The following is a 17,375-nucleotide window of genomic DNA, read 5'->3' as shown; positions in this document are numbered from 1 at the left end:
ATTTTGATTTCAGTACCTTAAAACGCTATTCGGAGCCTCTTGAAAGCTAGCAAATAGAGCAATGAGGCATTTGAGGACTGAGTAATGAAAGATTATTTAATATATATGATTATTAGTAATATGAATGTCAAAGTCACTTTTAAAAAATATTTTATCGTTTGTATGATATTTGCTTAATAGTACAAAGAACCCTTAAAAATGTAAACAATGCATTTTTTTTTAATTTCGGCTATTTATAAGGTACTCTACCAATGGTAGAATTTTGTGCTTGAGTCTGTTGGGCATCGTGGACATCAACCATATCAAATACATCTATACTAATATCGTAAATGCGAAAGTAACTCTGTATGTCCGTCTGTTGCTCTTTAACGACCAAACTACAGAACCGATTTTGGTGAAAATTGCTACGAGGCGAGCTTGAATGCTAACAACTACTTTTTTGCCTAACAGCTGGCGACGAGCCCCTTAAACAAGAGCGATGGTCAGGTTCAGGTCTTGATGGCAATAAAGTGCGTTGTATATGTTGTTTGGTCAAGAAGTACCAACAAGACTGCATTTTACCGTGCCAGTGTGTTTATGTGAGAAGAAAATATAACTAGAAATTTGTTATTATCTAAAAAAGAAGAACTACTTCTTTGGCACGTTAAAAAAAATCGCCGTAAAGCTCTGCAGTATTCACGCTTATAACGCGATTTAATAAAATGAACTTCAAGTTTCACCTTGAGATTTTTTCGCAAACAATTTAGCGTGAAAACGAGCGAGTGGGGACGTTACCATCGATTGTTGACACGCAAACTTATAACACTTTGTATACCTTACGAAGGGCCGTACAATTCACGTCACCATGAAAACTTATTGCTTTTTTGGTCACGCAGGTCAGCAACGCCTATGAGAACGTATACATGTGAAAATGAAATGAAATGAATCCACTATTGTGTTTGGGAACACCTAAGGAACGAACTCACGACCAAGCTAAGAAGTTGCGATGGGAAGATCTCATGTTCATGTATTTATCATCTTGCACAACTGATCGAGCTGTGATGTTTAGTGTCTCTGTTTCTGCATAGTTCTTAAGCGTGATCGTATATAACTTACTAGGTATACTTTGCCTGATATATAGTCCAATTGCTTGTTATAATTTGGAGGTACTGAAGAACATAACAATTTGACCTTTTTTGTCACATAGGCATAATTTTTAAGTTACTAGTTTTCGCCCGTAGCTTTTCACGCGTTTTAGGGGTTATCCGTATGTCCTTCCTTTTGTTCTACCAAATTTCATCAAATTCCGTTCAGTAGTTTGGCCGTGAAAGAGCAAAAGACAGAGTTACTTTTGCATTTTTAATATTAGTATAGATTAGTAGCGTTTTATAACTGATTCTTCTCCTGCCGACTTTGCGTGAGCAATAATTCTGTATCTACAACTATTTTCAAAATACTTAGTGATATGCATAAGTTTATGTAAAATGAGGAACACAGTTGTAAACTTAACAGAATAGCATAAAAACTTATTTCCTTAAGTTATATATATACGTATAATATTCATATTACTTATTTTACTATTTCCATACTAACTTGGCATAAAGTTATTGTTAAAGCATCAAATTTTAACGACTTGAGAGTTGTTCTAGTTTTTAATCGCTTCTTAATATTAATATATGATATATGTAATCTCGGAATCACGACAAAGGCGACCTTTTATTTATTTTAAGGACGTTTTTTTCGTACAATATTTATAACTCCCGAAGAGATGTTACTTAAAATGTCACCTAACAGTATCATTAATTTGGATAACCATTTATTATGATGCTGTAATAAAGTATGTTATACTTGGTAGGGCTTTGTGCAAACCCGTCTAGGTATCCTGCCGCCAAGCAGCAATACTCAGTATTGTTGGGTTCCGGTTTGAAGGATGAGTGAGTCAGTGTAACTACAGGCACGAGGGATATAACATATTAGTTGCCAAGGTTGCCGCGCATTGACGATATAAGAAATGACAACTAGCTGTCAGATGGCCCATGCCAAGTCCGCCTACCTATGCCATAAAAAACAAGTGTCAACTAGACATTAGAACTTATCATCACATGAGGTGCATCTTAAAATAACAAGGATAATATCCAATCGGATTATTATTTTTTGAAATCTGATGCATACAAACTTTGCTATAGGAATTGGTATCATTGAAAATGAATACGAAAACGTTTAAATATAAAATTACGTTCCACTATCATGTAATTTATTTATATATCTCGTGGTTATTCACGATCGGTTAAAATCGGTTGCTTTTAAAAGAACATTGTAGTATCGCTTTATTTTTTTTGGCAATAAACGCATGAAGATGACTGCCCCTTTATAACGATGTCTGTATAAATAATTAATGCGAGTTGCGCTTTTGTTTCGTACATCAAATACAGCCATTCTATTAAATTATTTTTATCATAATATGTTCAAATGTATATATTTTTTATTTACGAAGGCATGTTAAATTATTATTGTCGTATAATTATGAGTAAGCGCCGCTTGTACTTACAATATAAACGTGTCTTAGACAACAAAAAAAAAGAAGATTATTTTTTAATTTTATTTTATTAACACGTTGATAATTTAACGATACTAATATATAATTGAATGATTAGTGCAATGGTCATTGCACTGATTGGAAACGGTTGTGGTTTCGGGTTCGACATTGGAGCTCATTTGTTTAAGTTGTGTCAAGAATTCGTCGTCATGTCTAATCGCATGCGTTATCTTAAATACAGAATAAATTTAATTGTTAAAGCATTATTGTTCATAAGTTTAGATACGTATTTTATTTTCAAATGTTTTAACTATTTAACCGATAAAATGAAATCAGAATATACTTTATTTAAGTAGTTACTTACTAGCATGTCTGACAAGAGTTATTTTAAAGGATTATATTTGATTTAAAGCTACCATAGGTCCGACAGGGAGATTTCACTAAATGAAAATAACTCAGAATTAGTAGTCGACACTCAGTAGTAATAGTAATAGTTACATAATCATATGCAATTAAATTAAATTGAAGTATCGCGTATTAAATTCAACGGATACAACAATAATTTAAATATTTAACCGTTACCTAGAAACATGAGAAATGTAAAAAATCTAACTCAAAGATTTAAAAAAAGAAGATTTTTATTTATTGACCGTCTGCATCGACACCCTTTAATTTCAAAGCCACAACTAGTGTCAACGATCGCCTCTATCTGGGATATATCTTTGGAGTTAATTGGACAAGGAGTATTGTTGGAAAGGCAATTGTAGTCAAGTACTAAATTGATACTTGCTTAGACGCAGCTTAAGAAAAGGTCATTGACTTTGTCTCGTATATAACCCAGTGGCATATTTAAATAATTTCCCAGATTATAATTGTGCTCATTTATTTAATATTAATATTAATTTGCATTTCATTTTTGAAGGATATTTCAACGCTCTTTGATATGTGAAATTTCTGACCAAGTCTCAAGATCATTTAAATCTATATCTAACGATAACATATACATACATACATACATACATTAACAGCCTGTAAATTTCCCTCTGCTGAGCTAAGACCTCCTCTCCCTTTGAGGAGAAGGTATGGAGCATATTCCACCACGCTGCTCCAATGCGGGTTGGTGGAATACACATGTGGCAGAATTTCGTTCAAATTAGACACATGCAGGTTTCCTCACGATGTTTTCCTTCACGCCGAGCACGAGATGAATTATAAACACAAATTAAGCACATGAAAATTCAGTGGTGCTTGCCTGGGTTTGAACCCGAAATCGTCGGTTAAGATGCACGAGTTCTAACCACTGGGCCATCTCGGCATAACATATATATAGCATGCAATTAATGTATATGAAGTAAGATATATATAATACATACTTTTCGTCAGCCTGCTAAGCTTAACAGAGCATATCCACATAGATTATTATACATATATTTAGATAGAGAGTCGCACTAAAACAAACGAGCCAACTTTATCTTGGCGTGCGTGACAGCTACGCTTGACACTCGTCAAACGTCATACTACTTTACTGCCAACGGCGAACAGCCAACGGTTGGCTACTATTTACGTTCACAGCTTTGACAGTCTGTGTAGCCTTATAAATAATCAAAGCATATCCCTATTATATTGTCTGATATTATTATAATGTGCCCAAGCAGATGCGGCCCATTAGTTAGTTAGGAATAAAATAGTAACACTTAAGTCCTTTAATGGCACAATTAAGCGTTAACGAACTTCAGATATCTCCTATCTACCAATTACAGATCTTATTTATTATGTTTGTTGAAAATATGAGTAACTTAGAACATTTAAATTCTGAAACAGGGCCTAATTTTGTCAGCGTGTGTAAATATTCTTACAGTAGATTTTAATTTTTTTTTTTTAAGAATTTAACGTATTTTAAATAAAGAACTTTTTAAAAATAGACAAAATACTGTAGACTATACTAATATGTTGCATCCATGACATCTTACAATTTTGACAATCAATAGAAAAGTGAATTTCTTCTATGTTTAATAAAGATATTTTTAATTCGAATTTATATATGACTGTATCAGAATATAATTATATATGCACACTTTTATCAACACTAAGCACAAAAATAATAAATGCAAACGTTACGTAAAACCCAATATCGAATACCCAGATTTGAACCTGTAAACTTTGGTTTAAATGTGTGTGTATTAATTTGATCGTGAGCCAATAGGCTAATATTTTAGTTTGTGCAGAAATATTAAAATTGAACATGACTTTAAAGCACTTATTTTAGTGTTCCGCTTTTCCGTTTATTTAAGGGGTTAATGGTTGCCCTGGGGGCAATTTCCTGTCCCGTTCTCTGTAACAATGTACATTCGTTATGCTACTTCAAATATTAATGGTTATATCATGAACGTAGCCCACATTGTCATACGTTTGAGCAACGGGGTGTCGCGTGCATTATTCAGTACCTTAGTAGTGTTATGTAGTTTTAGCTTATATGGATGGCAGGAACTTATCTACAATTATATATATTTATTTACTGAAGAGTTATTTTGCTTTAGAATTAAAAATATATTGTAATTGATGAAATTATAGCTATATCTACTTACTAGTTCTCGCCCGCCACTTCGTTCGTGTTTTAAGGGTTGGTTGTCAGGTCCTATTCACACAATATCTTTAAAATAAATTATGGTCTGTGTGTTATTTTAATATAATAGCTATATTATTGTGAAATGAAAGAGTCACAAACATACAAACTTTCGAATTTATAATATTAGTAAGGATTATTGATAGCTTTGCATGTTATTCAACAATGTAAACCGATTCAAAAGTGCTTTTGTCAGCCTTCTTCAATAAATAATATTTTAATTTTGATGACAAAATTATTTAAAGTTATTGTTATATAAATATATGGCAAATAAAAACTATGACTACAGTATTCGTTAGTTCGTTCGTAGAGTCACGGGTACATTAATACTCTTCCCACGACTAAATACCCAGATCATAACTATATTAAAACGTTTAGAACAAAGCGAGACCCGAAATATAAGCATGTCTAAGCAAATTAGGGCTAATCCTGAAAAGCTGATTGGATTTTGTATCTGGTTTTCTCTAGAATAAACCAGTTTTAGAAAAAGCTTATCTATAATATGATCGATTATGACAATTAATTTTTATTGAAGTCTAATTTATGTTTTCCGACCACCAATTGACTACAATGTCAAATTTCATTTCGATAGGTTTAGTCTTGTTGATGTTGAATCAAACATACTAGTACCTAATTATAAAATTACTCTGAACTTCTATATGTATATTGTAGTAAAAATTATGTCAATAGTAACATAAAAGTCCTTTAGCTCAGTTCAAGTGAAGTCAATCAGGATTGACCGTTTGCAATGCCATTGAATTTAACAAGCGTTGCGTGATGAAGTGGCCAATCAAAACCCGTCACAGTCATCAATTTACAAACGTCTTATTAACATTGTTTTAAAGACATCGCTTGTTTATACAAACCGTTCTACCGTGTGTGAACATTTTAAATATGCTGTTTGAATTTAGAATTTAAAAAAGCAACTTTATTTAAAAAAGGTGTAAACAATAAGTTTCAAGAACGTTGCACTCACGTTCGACCTTGAAATTTTAAGTATATCGAGCCTAATAAGTTTCGCTTCAATCGCACATGTTTGTACGTGTAAACATTTATCAGAGTACAATATTGTTACCATGATTTTTATTAAAATTCATCGATAACTTTTCACAAAACGCAAATAAATACCAAAAGACATACATTTTTGAAAGTTTATTAGGTATATGCAATATAATTTCATTCAAAGAAATAATTTTATTTAATATAAATATTAAACGCAATTAATATCAATTTGAAATATGAACGTTGTGTAACAAACAAAAAGTTCAAGATACTAACAGATGGCATCATAAGACCCGCATTGTGTACGTGTGTAATGCACGATGGCAATTGTTGCAATCAATGTAGTTCGTTGAACTCGGCTAATGACGCCGAAAGATGCTCATACAACAATTACATTTAAAATACATTAATTTTATAGAAAATTTGAACGAATAGTTATTCTACGTATTATACATACGTATAATAATAAATAAATTTCGGCTATCGAGTGACAAGCGTGAATTCCATCTTCTCTTTCATCTTCCATCATCCCGTTCGTAATGACTAAATTATTTTTTCTTATGGCTAATATTTATGATTTACAATATAATTTTGGTTGTTCGTAATTTGTATGTAGATTGATGTGTTGTTCTCTTTATGTCCAGTCTTGTGTATAGTTTGTTGCATTGTAATGAGTGGAGGTGTTAGTTCGACAATAGTAATACGGTTATTAAATAATTCATACGCTTTGATAATTGGCACACGAGACTATTATCAATATCTATAATAGCTCTGTGTTACCATTTACAAACTGTGTTTGTTTCTCAGACCAATCACATAATAATTTGAATCCGTTAAAATCTAAATATACTTAATTTGAGTAGGTTCATTAAAGGCTCGGGGCGTCATGGTAGTGTGCAAGCGATCCTACAGCTGGTCCAAGGTCTCCTCTTGTTATTAATGAATATTATGAACATACAATAATGTATTTGTTCAATGAAGTAAGATACTCTATATTTTTCGTAGGCTAAAAAACTATCAATTTACTAGGCAAGCTTATCCGCAATACAGTCAATAAACAATGCGGATACATTGTCCATCCTTATTATACTTCGTTGGTGATGATCCTCGACCTGCGGTGATGAAGAATAGAATGGCCTTATATCATGACATTGTAAGCATTCAACTTGACATTGTACTTGATTGTATATCCTAAGCGAAGGCCGCTTCAGCACGCGATATGCTAATACACCACTATCATGTTCCGCCCAAACCTGTGTACATGGCCAATATAGCGTTTTTGCTGCTCAGGTATTTTGGAACTAATGACGTTACCCTAAAGCCTATATTGCTATATTCAAGTGAACAACACCCCGCTATATCATGAATCTTTATTAAGTATGTAAAGAAAATTGCCTTCAGGTTGACGAGGCGTATTTTCGTCAAGGACGAAAGTAATAAATTGATGAAAGACACAGGAAATTAAAAAATAGCTGCTGCAAACTTGACTCCATATCTTCGAGCGATTATGTTTATATTTCGACGGATATTATTTTTCTTTTATTAAACTCACATAAGCATGTAATACATCGTAAATATTTTATACCACAAAATATTCAATCGTAAGTCATCTTATTTCGTCCCATTTTTTATTTTAGTTTAAATTAAAATGTAAATCTTATCAGTACATACGGCAGTAAATACGTATGCAAAAACATATATTTTTTTCATGTATAAAAAGTTTCAGACATATCGTTACAAAACTCAGCTAATAAGATTTGAATCATCTATATATTATAAAATATGTATGTATATTTTTATTATTATTTATGGTTAATAAAACAAGAACTTTAAACTATTAGCATTAGCTGAATATAGAATACCTTTTTCAGGAAAAATATAAAAAAAAAATGACCTGACTAACGTAGGTCAAACCGCTAGGCTAAAAACAGCGAGAGTCTGGTTACTAATATACATATATATCCAGTTGCTTCAAAGATGAGCGTGAAAGTACAATTATTGTTATTAGTCATTCGTTTTAACGGAGTTTTTAAAAATATCGTGAGTCATTGTTAAGAACCTTCTTGCAAACTTTACTGTTGTAAATATTCGTTCCTTTAAAACCTTTAGATATCGTACGATTTCCTTACTCCTGTAAATTATAACTTTTGTAAGTAATAACTTCTCTTGGTGATGGGCTATACAAGCCCGTCCGAGGAGGTAGGTAGATTGCTGTGTTCCGGTTTCAAGGGTGAGTGAGTACCGGTAATTACAACCACAAGGTATATAACGAGAAATAATTAAGTAATCTTATACGATGATAATGACCCTTGTTCTTGGCCGATATCAGCCGTGGCAGCGATTCTCAAGGAAGACTTGTCAACCGTTCTGCACATGTTTTATTGTGGAAATGTGTGCTCAAACACAACTACACTCCCTTTTCGCTTACCCATTACCTGATGGGACCGCCAAGAGTTCAGGTGCTTTCAGAAGACGGTAGAGTATACCCTGTACTTCGGAACAGCGGCCTTATAAACTAATTAAAAGACCGACAAAGCAATCAACATAATATAATGCACGTACGAGTATATGATTATAAAATACATCCACGGTTGAGCCATTACTGATATTAAAATATCGCTAAAGTGACTCAACCTTTCATACGATGTTTAAAATAGAATTTAATCAATACATTAAACTCATAATAGCTTAATAATGATTCAGAAATACTAAAATACGTTTTGTACAGTATGTATTCATTGAATAGTTATGCATTATATTGTACGGGAAAAAATTGTACGACATTCAAGGACCATTAAACTTATACAAAACTCAAAATTCACCAAATTAGTAATATTTAACATCGGCTATTTTGTCACACGGTTCAATTATCGTTGACAGATATTTGTCGGTCAACAATTTCTTGAAATTAATTCAAGAAAAGATGAACAATGTCATACTTTGTCAGATTTTTGTTTCTTCAATTTGATTGCCGATCCGAGCCAAATTGAGAGCCGTGATGGCCCAGTGGTTAGAACGCGTGCATCTTAACCGATGATTTCGGGTTCAAACCCAGGCAGGCACCACTGAATTTTCATGTGCTTAATTTGTGTTTATAATTCATCTCGTGCTCGGCGGTGAAGGAAAACATCGCGAGGAAACCTGCATGTGTCTAATTTCAACAAAATTCTGCCACATGTGTATTCCACCAACCCGCATTGGAGCAGCGTTGTGGAATATGCTCCAAACCTTCTCCTCAAAGGGAGAGGAGGCCTTAGCCCAGCAGTGGGAAATTTACAGGCTGCTAATGTAATGTATGTAATGTTAATGTAATTTGATTGCAAATCTTGTTAAGCGTTTTCAATTTAGTAGTTCATCGTATTTAATCTACTAAACGCGGCGTATTAAATAAATTTGATATTAGGCTCGATCGTCCTAATCGTAATGTTTTGAAAATTGATTTACGATGATACGATGCTTGAAGCCAATGCCCCATTTAATTTTGCAGCTGAATTCCACTTCGAATTTCGAATTTATTCGTAAAGAACAGCGCAGGCTGTTATCGAAATATATGTTCGGTGTAAAATAGACAGCGTTTTAAAAGATTTTCCTTTATAGAATGTCAATATTATGCCTATCCGAGGAACAGAGTCGGATCGTACCCTTTAAAAGTTTAATGTGCTACTTTAAAGGGTTAAAATGATTATACCTTACCTGTATTATCTTTACCTGGGTACAGAGATGCCGTTGACCTTTCACTGTCTGGGGATACATAAATTCATCATATGCAAATTAAAAGCACATTATAATATTGCCCGCGTCTGGCGAAAGGACCAATGGAGGTCATTGACCTTACTCTGGCTTGGTATAAATAACCGGCTAAATATATTTGCGTTCTTTTTAAAATTGTCGGGTATAGGGTTCGGTTGAAGACCGAGTAATTTAAAGCATATCGGAAAAAATATGTTTATAATTACCTCGTTTCACTTCAAAAAGTTTATACGGAGTTTTATTAAATAGTATAAAAGGTTACTCTAAACTTTATTTCTAATTAACGTTAAATTAAATTAGTTCTTGCTTAATTGGTCACTACCATCCAAACACTTACATTTTCAATGCGCCACCAGCAGTGGAACCAAGGTGTTACGGCCCTTGTGCCTATTACTATATTGGCTCACTCACGACGATATCCGAAACAGAACAAAACTAAGTATTACTGTTTGGTGGTAGAACATTCGATAAGTGGGTGTTAACCACCTTAACGGGCATGCACAAAAGCCGAACCAAGTCAATTTGTCGTTTTTATTTTATGTGATTAGTAAATTACGTATACGATTATTACACTCCCAACACCCTCAGTATTTATAACTGAAATATTTAAGAAAATCAATATCCTTTAACAAGTAAATGAAAATAAAAAGGCAACACTGAAAAGGTCGAATGTCACGTTGTAAAAAAGTATTCATATTCAGAGTTGAGACTATCTATTGACATACTTACTACGTTCAACTTAACATGATTGCGAGCTATTTAGTGTAATTTAATTAAATATCGTAATCTAAAATATTTTTGGTCGTAAATAAAATCTCAGAAGTGTCCGAATCGAGATTTTTTTTCACGAGTTAGTTTTTCGGCTAACTTTGTATGGACGCGCCTCTATTTCATGTATATCCTAAATATTGATCTTTCATTGAATATAATTATTACCTCTTATTAATAATCAAGTGCGAGATGGCTCAGTGGTTAGAAGGCATCTGAACCGATGATTGCGGGTTCAAACCCAGGCAAGCACCACTGAATTTTCATGTGCTTAATTTGTGTTTATAATTCATCTCGTGCTCGGCAGTGAAGGAAAACATCGTGAGGAAACCTGCATGTGTCTAATTTCAATGAAATTCTGAAATGTGTATTCCACTAACCCCCATTGGGGCAGCGTGGTGGAATATGCTCTAAACCTTCTTCTCAAAGGGAGAGGAGGCCTTAGCCCGGCAGTGGGAAATTTACAGACTGCTAATGTAAAATGTAAAAAATGAAATAATTAAAGTGTCCCGGAATTATTTATAATGTTGTTAATAAGATATAATAATTTTTTAATTGTCCTACCAATTCAAATAATCAATTCACTTATTTTAACATTAGATATCGCTAGTTCTAATTAGATGGTGATTAATTTAATTAATCCGTGATGGTCCAGTGCTTAGGGCACTGCCTAGTGCAGTAAGGTCCAAACCTTCTACTAAGAAGGAGAGGAGGCTTTAGGCACATGCAAAGAGTTACTTTCATATACATTTTATAAATTTATAAGTTCGCCTGAATATATCGTCCAGTCCTCTATTTAATCTACCGTCAAATAATAATTGGGATTGCTATGTTCCGGTTTGAAGGGTAAGTATGTACATAATATACAATATATAATCAATCATAAGATTGATATACTTGTGTCACGTTAGACATGGTGAGCATTTCGTGTACACAGAGTCTGCTTAAATACTTATAATAAATTGTATATGATTCCTACGTGCATATTTTTTTGCTTGATATAAAGATTAATTAATGTTTTTATTTGATACAATTTATCTCTTTTCTTGGTACAATCATCATTCCGAACCAGTTTAGCTTTACCAAAAATTTAACCTTACTTAAGTAAGGATTCAAAAGTAATTGTAACTATTAATAAAATGTATTTTGATATACGCGATGGCTTACACTCACCCTTTCGGTGCCAATGGTGTTGTAATTCAAATGAATTTATTATTATTCAATTGGAGAAAATTAAGTGACGTTTATCAAACTGAATACATACTACGTGAGTTTCATTTCTTGTAATTTTGATAGGATGGTTATTTTTAAACAAAATACTCGTTAGCCTGAATTAAGGTAGAGCTGTTCTAAATGACAAATACATTCAAAGTAACGCCATGAACGTTCGTCGTAATTGTATTATCATGTTATATTTATAAATAAATAAATATTTAACAATAATTTAAATTATGTATTTATAGTCAATCACTAATCATTACTCACAATGTATTATATATACTTATATATGTATAGCTGTATATATGTATACAACATTCAAAATAAATATATACAGGTGAAGCTTAATTTTTCTATTAAGTTACTTATTATACATTGGTGGTTGTTACTAAAATAACTATTAACGTGTTTTTTATCATTTATCATTATGTAAATTAATAAAGCAAAAAAATATTGCGTCGAAAATAATGTTAAAACAGATAAAAATATTTTACATTCGCCCTTTTTAAATCCTATTTGATTATATTTTTATTAGTAATTGATTCTTAATAGCTGCGTCATAAAATCTGAACATTATTATAATATTTTTTTATTTTTTTAACAGTCGTTTCATTTAATGTTGCAATTAAGCAACCACAAACCTGAATGATAATATTTTAATAATTTAGTTTATATAAATATATTTTAGTTAGTTTAATAGTTGTAGTTATTTTCGTATATATTTATTTAATAACCTAACTTTTTATACCAAGAATTGTTATGTAATCTTACGGAATATCTAAGATTTGTTTATCTTTACACCTCCTCGATCGAAATAGATGAATATATACTCCATTTCAACCATAACACGAAAAAAGCCAAATAAACAACATTTGAAAGCAAATTGATGCGTTATCATTGGTTAAGAGCTTGATTTATCCATGATGGATGGATGCACTATGGATTTGCGAAAAAAATTGAGGCGTTTTGAGCGTCGACAAAACTGTTATCGGAGTTTTGGAAGTAAAATTAAAGTGGAAATAAGTAGTTAAGTGTAATAATATGTTGTATTATAAATAAAGATATATTAATCATAAACTCTTATTAGGGCACAATACGGCTGAGTTATAAGTAAATCGCTTGAAATACGTAAATCTAAGGATTGTTGATCTTTTTCCTATTTCCATTGGAATAGGCTGTAGGTTCCAAACATTTAACCGACTGGTAGTTCTTATAGCAGTTTGGTTGTTTTTATATATTTGTGTTAGGAATAAACAATGTGTTTACTAGTTACTTAATATGAATCATATATTTACACCAAGAGGAAACCGTACTTGGACTTTTTTTACCGTCTTGGGAAAAGCCTAAGAAGTTATAAATATTGTTTGTGTAATGGGAAAAGTTAGGTTTTTAATGTCACGTGTTCACGCATGCTTTTTTTTATTTCACAGCGATGGAGGGTGGCGCGTGGTGCGCCCGCGACATCTCTCTGCGCGCGCAGAAGAAGTTCCTCTCGCGTGTGGGGGGCGCTGCGAGTGCGCGCTCGTTGGTTCTTGACGAACACGCTGCAAAACTACTAGATCAGGTAAATTCTATTATTAGTATTAGCTTATTCCAGTTTCAGTAATAAAGATTTAGTAAAATTACAAGTTATAAATCTGGAACAGCGGGCGCGCTGATCAACAATAGATTCACCTACCATGATCTGAGCTCTGAACGACATATTGATGTATGTACATTGTACATACACAGACAACTTGATACACACGTTATTCGAGTGGAAAAATGTATAATTAAATAAACATCGGTCAAGCAGTTCTTTTATTTAGAATTACAAAGGAATTAATTTCAACCTACGAGAAGGGAATTATTAAAGAAAAATCTTTTAACTGAGATTGGACCAATCTCGATTAAAATATTTTTTCAGTATTTCATAAAAACACGTTTTGTACAACACGCGCACCGGAACGTGACAAATGAACCCCGTGGAGTTTATTGATTACTCCTACTTAAACAAACTTATATAAAAGAGCATAAATTTTTCTCATATTTCATATTTTCAAACAAATGTACTTTATACTGTACTTTAACTTAAATAGGGAAGTAAAATTAGTTGAAAGTTTTAAAGCAAATTTATCTTAGATTTATCAATAATATCTTAAGTCTACTTCTCTAAGGAGAAGGAGTTCCAAGTTCAGCTTTGAGTCATTTATAGGGGTGCAACTTTTTATATTCCTATATGTTTAACTTACTTACTATTTAATGGCAAATAAATTCACCATTAGTAATATAAATGAACTGAAACTCACTGACTGAATTCTATGAATCGAATTTACTTAATAAATTTTACTATAGTAACCATGAAAAATTCCCTTCCAAAGTTTTCAGAATTTTCGAAATTATTTTTAATTGTTACAAAACTTTTAGAATAATATGAACATCGTATTATTCGAAATTGTTTTATACAATATATGTAGCTCTGTTTAATTTATTTAAGGAAGCAAACGAGTAATTGGGCTAAGTGATAATATGTGGACAATTACGCTGTAACAATTGTAAAACGACATCTTACACCGTCATCCACATATAAGATGTATTTCCGTCAATTGTATAGGTCATATTTATAAATATATTATGTGGAACCTTTTATTCAATCCGACGTAAATTTAAACGTTCCATTAAATATCGTATCGATATTTCTTCCTCTGGCAGTTCTTAAGCGTATTACGCGAGCGCGTGGAGAAGCGAGAGGCTGAGAAGCTGGTCAAGCACGTGATCAAAGCTGCTGTGAAGCTGGGTGTGTTGCGGCGGCACGGGCAGCTGTCAGCTGCGGACGAGAGAGCCTTGGCTGCATTCCGCTCGAAGTTTCACGTGAGTTTTATTTAAAATAAAAAATACCAATTTCAAGAAAGCAATACATTCAAGTTAATAATTGTAAACTTTCAGTAGCGCTAGACAAGTGAGTAAAATGCTCATTTTAATGAACTGTCTCTTTACGAAATTTATGTTCCCGTTAAAACGGAGAATCTAATTAATTAAAACAACTTAATGGCGTACTATTTTTCACGCTTAAAAGTAAAATGTTATAAGTTTGATCCACTTCGTAGGTAATAAAGGTCTTCTTTAGTGCGCTACATTTATTTTGCTTCTTCAATACTAATAATGATATTATGAATATTAAAATATGTTACAACAATGCAAAATTTTATGTGGTGTATTAAACAATTTTATAACGTCATTATAAAATAATTGATGTCAATAATCGTAAAACTTAGCAACAAAACCGCGTTTTATAGACAAGTTGTCTTTTCTAATGCATTTTCGTTTAGTATGTTTGCTGGCTATAATAAACACTATAAATATGATGATGATGATATCCTCACTGCGGGCAATTTCAACGTCGACTGACCAATTGCGCGGGACGTATTAGTCAACATGTGCAGTCTCTATTACCTCACGCTCATCACCTGATAGAAAGACGATTCGACAGGCTTTAGGTTCTACACGAGACACATTAATCTAAATACTGCTTCCATACTCCGGGGTTTATTTTAAGATAATTTATATCAAGAAATACCCAACCATGTTTTATTAGCCCTATTTAAACACAGGAACTGGGGATCTAAAGTTTTATAAATCAAATACCAGACCAACGTCGTTAGCTAACCGGCATCTACTACAGGACATGGGATTCTCCTAAGGTGCAACAATAATACCGGTTCTCCGCCTTCCGCATCCAGTGGGACTCTTCCGCCACCATTTTCAGAACATGTATAATCTAATGTATGAATATTTTTATTCAGACCGTATTGATGGCGGTGGTATCATTCTGTGAGGTGGACTTCTCATACGATCGAGGATTTCTTCAGGATGCTCTTCGGGAATCACATCAATCACTTAAGTAAGTCATATTAGACACTCATTCATCAATGATTAAATTATTAGTTTTAATACAGCTCAGGTTATAGATTTTGTAATTTTGCTTGCAAAATCATCTTAATAATATAGCCAAAACATTTACCGTTTCAAAAATGCACACCACACAGTATTTTCCCCGGGGTGAATTAAAGCTTCATTTAAAGATATGCATCTCCCTAGTCCCATTATATCTTTAAGTTGGTGCCCTTAGCAGCATCTAACAGTTCGACATTCAAAGGATATTGCTATATTAATGTGGATATTTTTTCTGTTTCCAGGGCCGTGGTCGAGCGCCACTTATCCGATAAGTCAGTCTCACGACTGGCCGGAGTATTCGCACTTGCCTCTAGGGGGGAGCTCCTCGATTCATTATTCGCCGGACAGATAGACGATGACGTCATCAAACTAACCAGGATGCTTCGGAAAGAACTAGACAGGGGGCTGCTATAATCCAGCAATGTGGGAACAAATGTGCCGTCCTACTCCAAAGCTCTGCTCACAGACCATCTTCTAAAGTCTCCTAAGATTAACAATCTTGGAACGCTTCGACAATGGGATCACATAATCGTTATCTCCATAAATGGGGAATTGACTCATAAGTAAAAGTTTTAAATATTGTTGCACTTAGATTTATTTTCAGTTTGATGTCGCACATTGTAGATTTCAATCAGCCGTAGTTGGATATCCAATGGGTAAAACAGTATTTGCTTAGCGCAAATCAACTATTATTGATGCGAGAAATTTAGCTTGAAAGCGATTAAAATATTGGACTGTGGAGAGTGCAGTGTTGGTAGCGGCTTGTGTCCTGGATCATCACTAACAAAACTCGCTGATATTCCGAGAGCTCTCTAGAATTTTCGTAGCATGGTATTGATCAACAAAAGTTTTCACAAACAAGACTGTTTTGAATACTCAACAAAGACCGTATATTTATTAATTCACAGGATCCGTTAACGCACACTGTACTGGCTTCAATTTCAGTGATTTGAAACGTTTCATGGAAATGACATAAGGCACCATTTTTAAATTATTATTCTAAATGTAAAATTGCGTGTTAGGCTTGGGATTGGGTTTAATTGGGTTGATAGTTTGTCATGAAATGTTTTTAACCAATAATAAAGCGTAGTTTTATAACGATATTACATGGCAGAAGAGATCACACTGGTCTGAAGAATGCCTCAATTAAGCTGTAGGCCGATAAAATGTTCTCCAATGTCACTTGCCGCTAATGACTTTAAAAGTTTAAACGACGCTAAAACTATCTCAGTCGTTAAAACTTTTCTTGTAATTGAGAACAATCTTAGATATAGAAGACGATCAGTCTTAATAATGAATTGACAATTTTAAAATGTGTTGCGTGTCGCTTTTTGAAGTCTATTTATAGACGTGATTGTGTCTTTGAAATGTAAAACGGATGAATGTGAAACTATAAATGCCGCATTTTGCCTACAAATTGAAATAATGCCTAAAATTTACAATGCGAAATTAAATGAGACTTATTTTAATGATTACTCAATGCAATTTTAAGAATATTACTATAATTATAAATACGGATCTGTTTCTTGGCCTATTCTGTTTATCATAAGCAAAAATTAAATGTTT

The 17,375-nt window shown here is 33.0% G+C and overlaps 1 protein-coding gene across 2 annotated transcripts in view; it reads left to right on the top strand.

Moving 5' to 3' along the window:
- The window catches only part of LOC113398591 (tumor necrosis factor alpha-induced protein 8-like protein), a 49,925-nt gene extending 33,154 nt beyond the window's left edge, over positions 1-16,771 (top strand). For both annotated transcript variants that reach the window (XM_026637397.2, XM_064216960.1), the window contains exons 3-6: positions 13,307-13,440; positions 14,568-14,726; positions 15,659-15,756; positions 16,052-16,771. In XM_026637397.2, the coding sequence (XP_026493182.1) occupies positions 13,307-13,440; positions 14,568-14,726; positions 15,659-15,756; positions 16,052-16,223 (563 nt within the window). In that variant the 3' untranslated portion in view covers positions 16,224-16,771. The remainder of the gene's footprint in view (positions 1-13,306; positions 13,441-14,567; positions 14,727-15,658; positions 15,757-16,051) is intronic.
- Positions 16,772-17,375: the final 604 nt, after the last annotated feature.

Source organism: Vanessa tameamea, chromosome 14, assembly GCF_037043105.1.
Source record: "Vanessa tameamea isolate UH-Manoa-2023 chromosome 14, ilVanTame1 primary haplotype, whole genome shotgun sequence".
In the NCBI taxonomy this organism is placed as follows: Eukaryota; Metazoa; Arthropoda; class Insecta; order Lepidoptera; family Nymphalidae; genus Vanessa; species Vanessa tameamea.
Note: the sequence above shows the minus strand (reverse complement) of the source record. Positions and strands in the feature narration are given on the sequence as shown.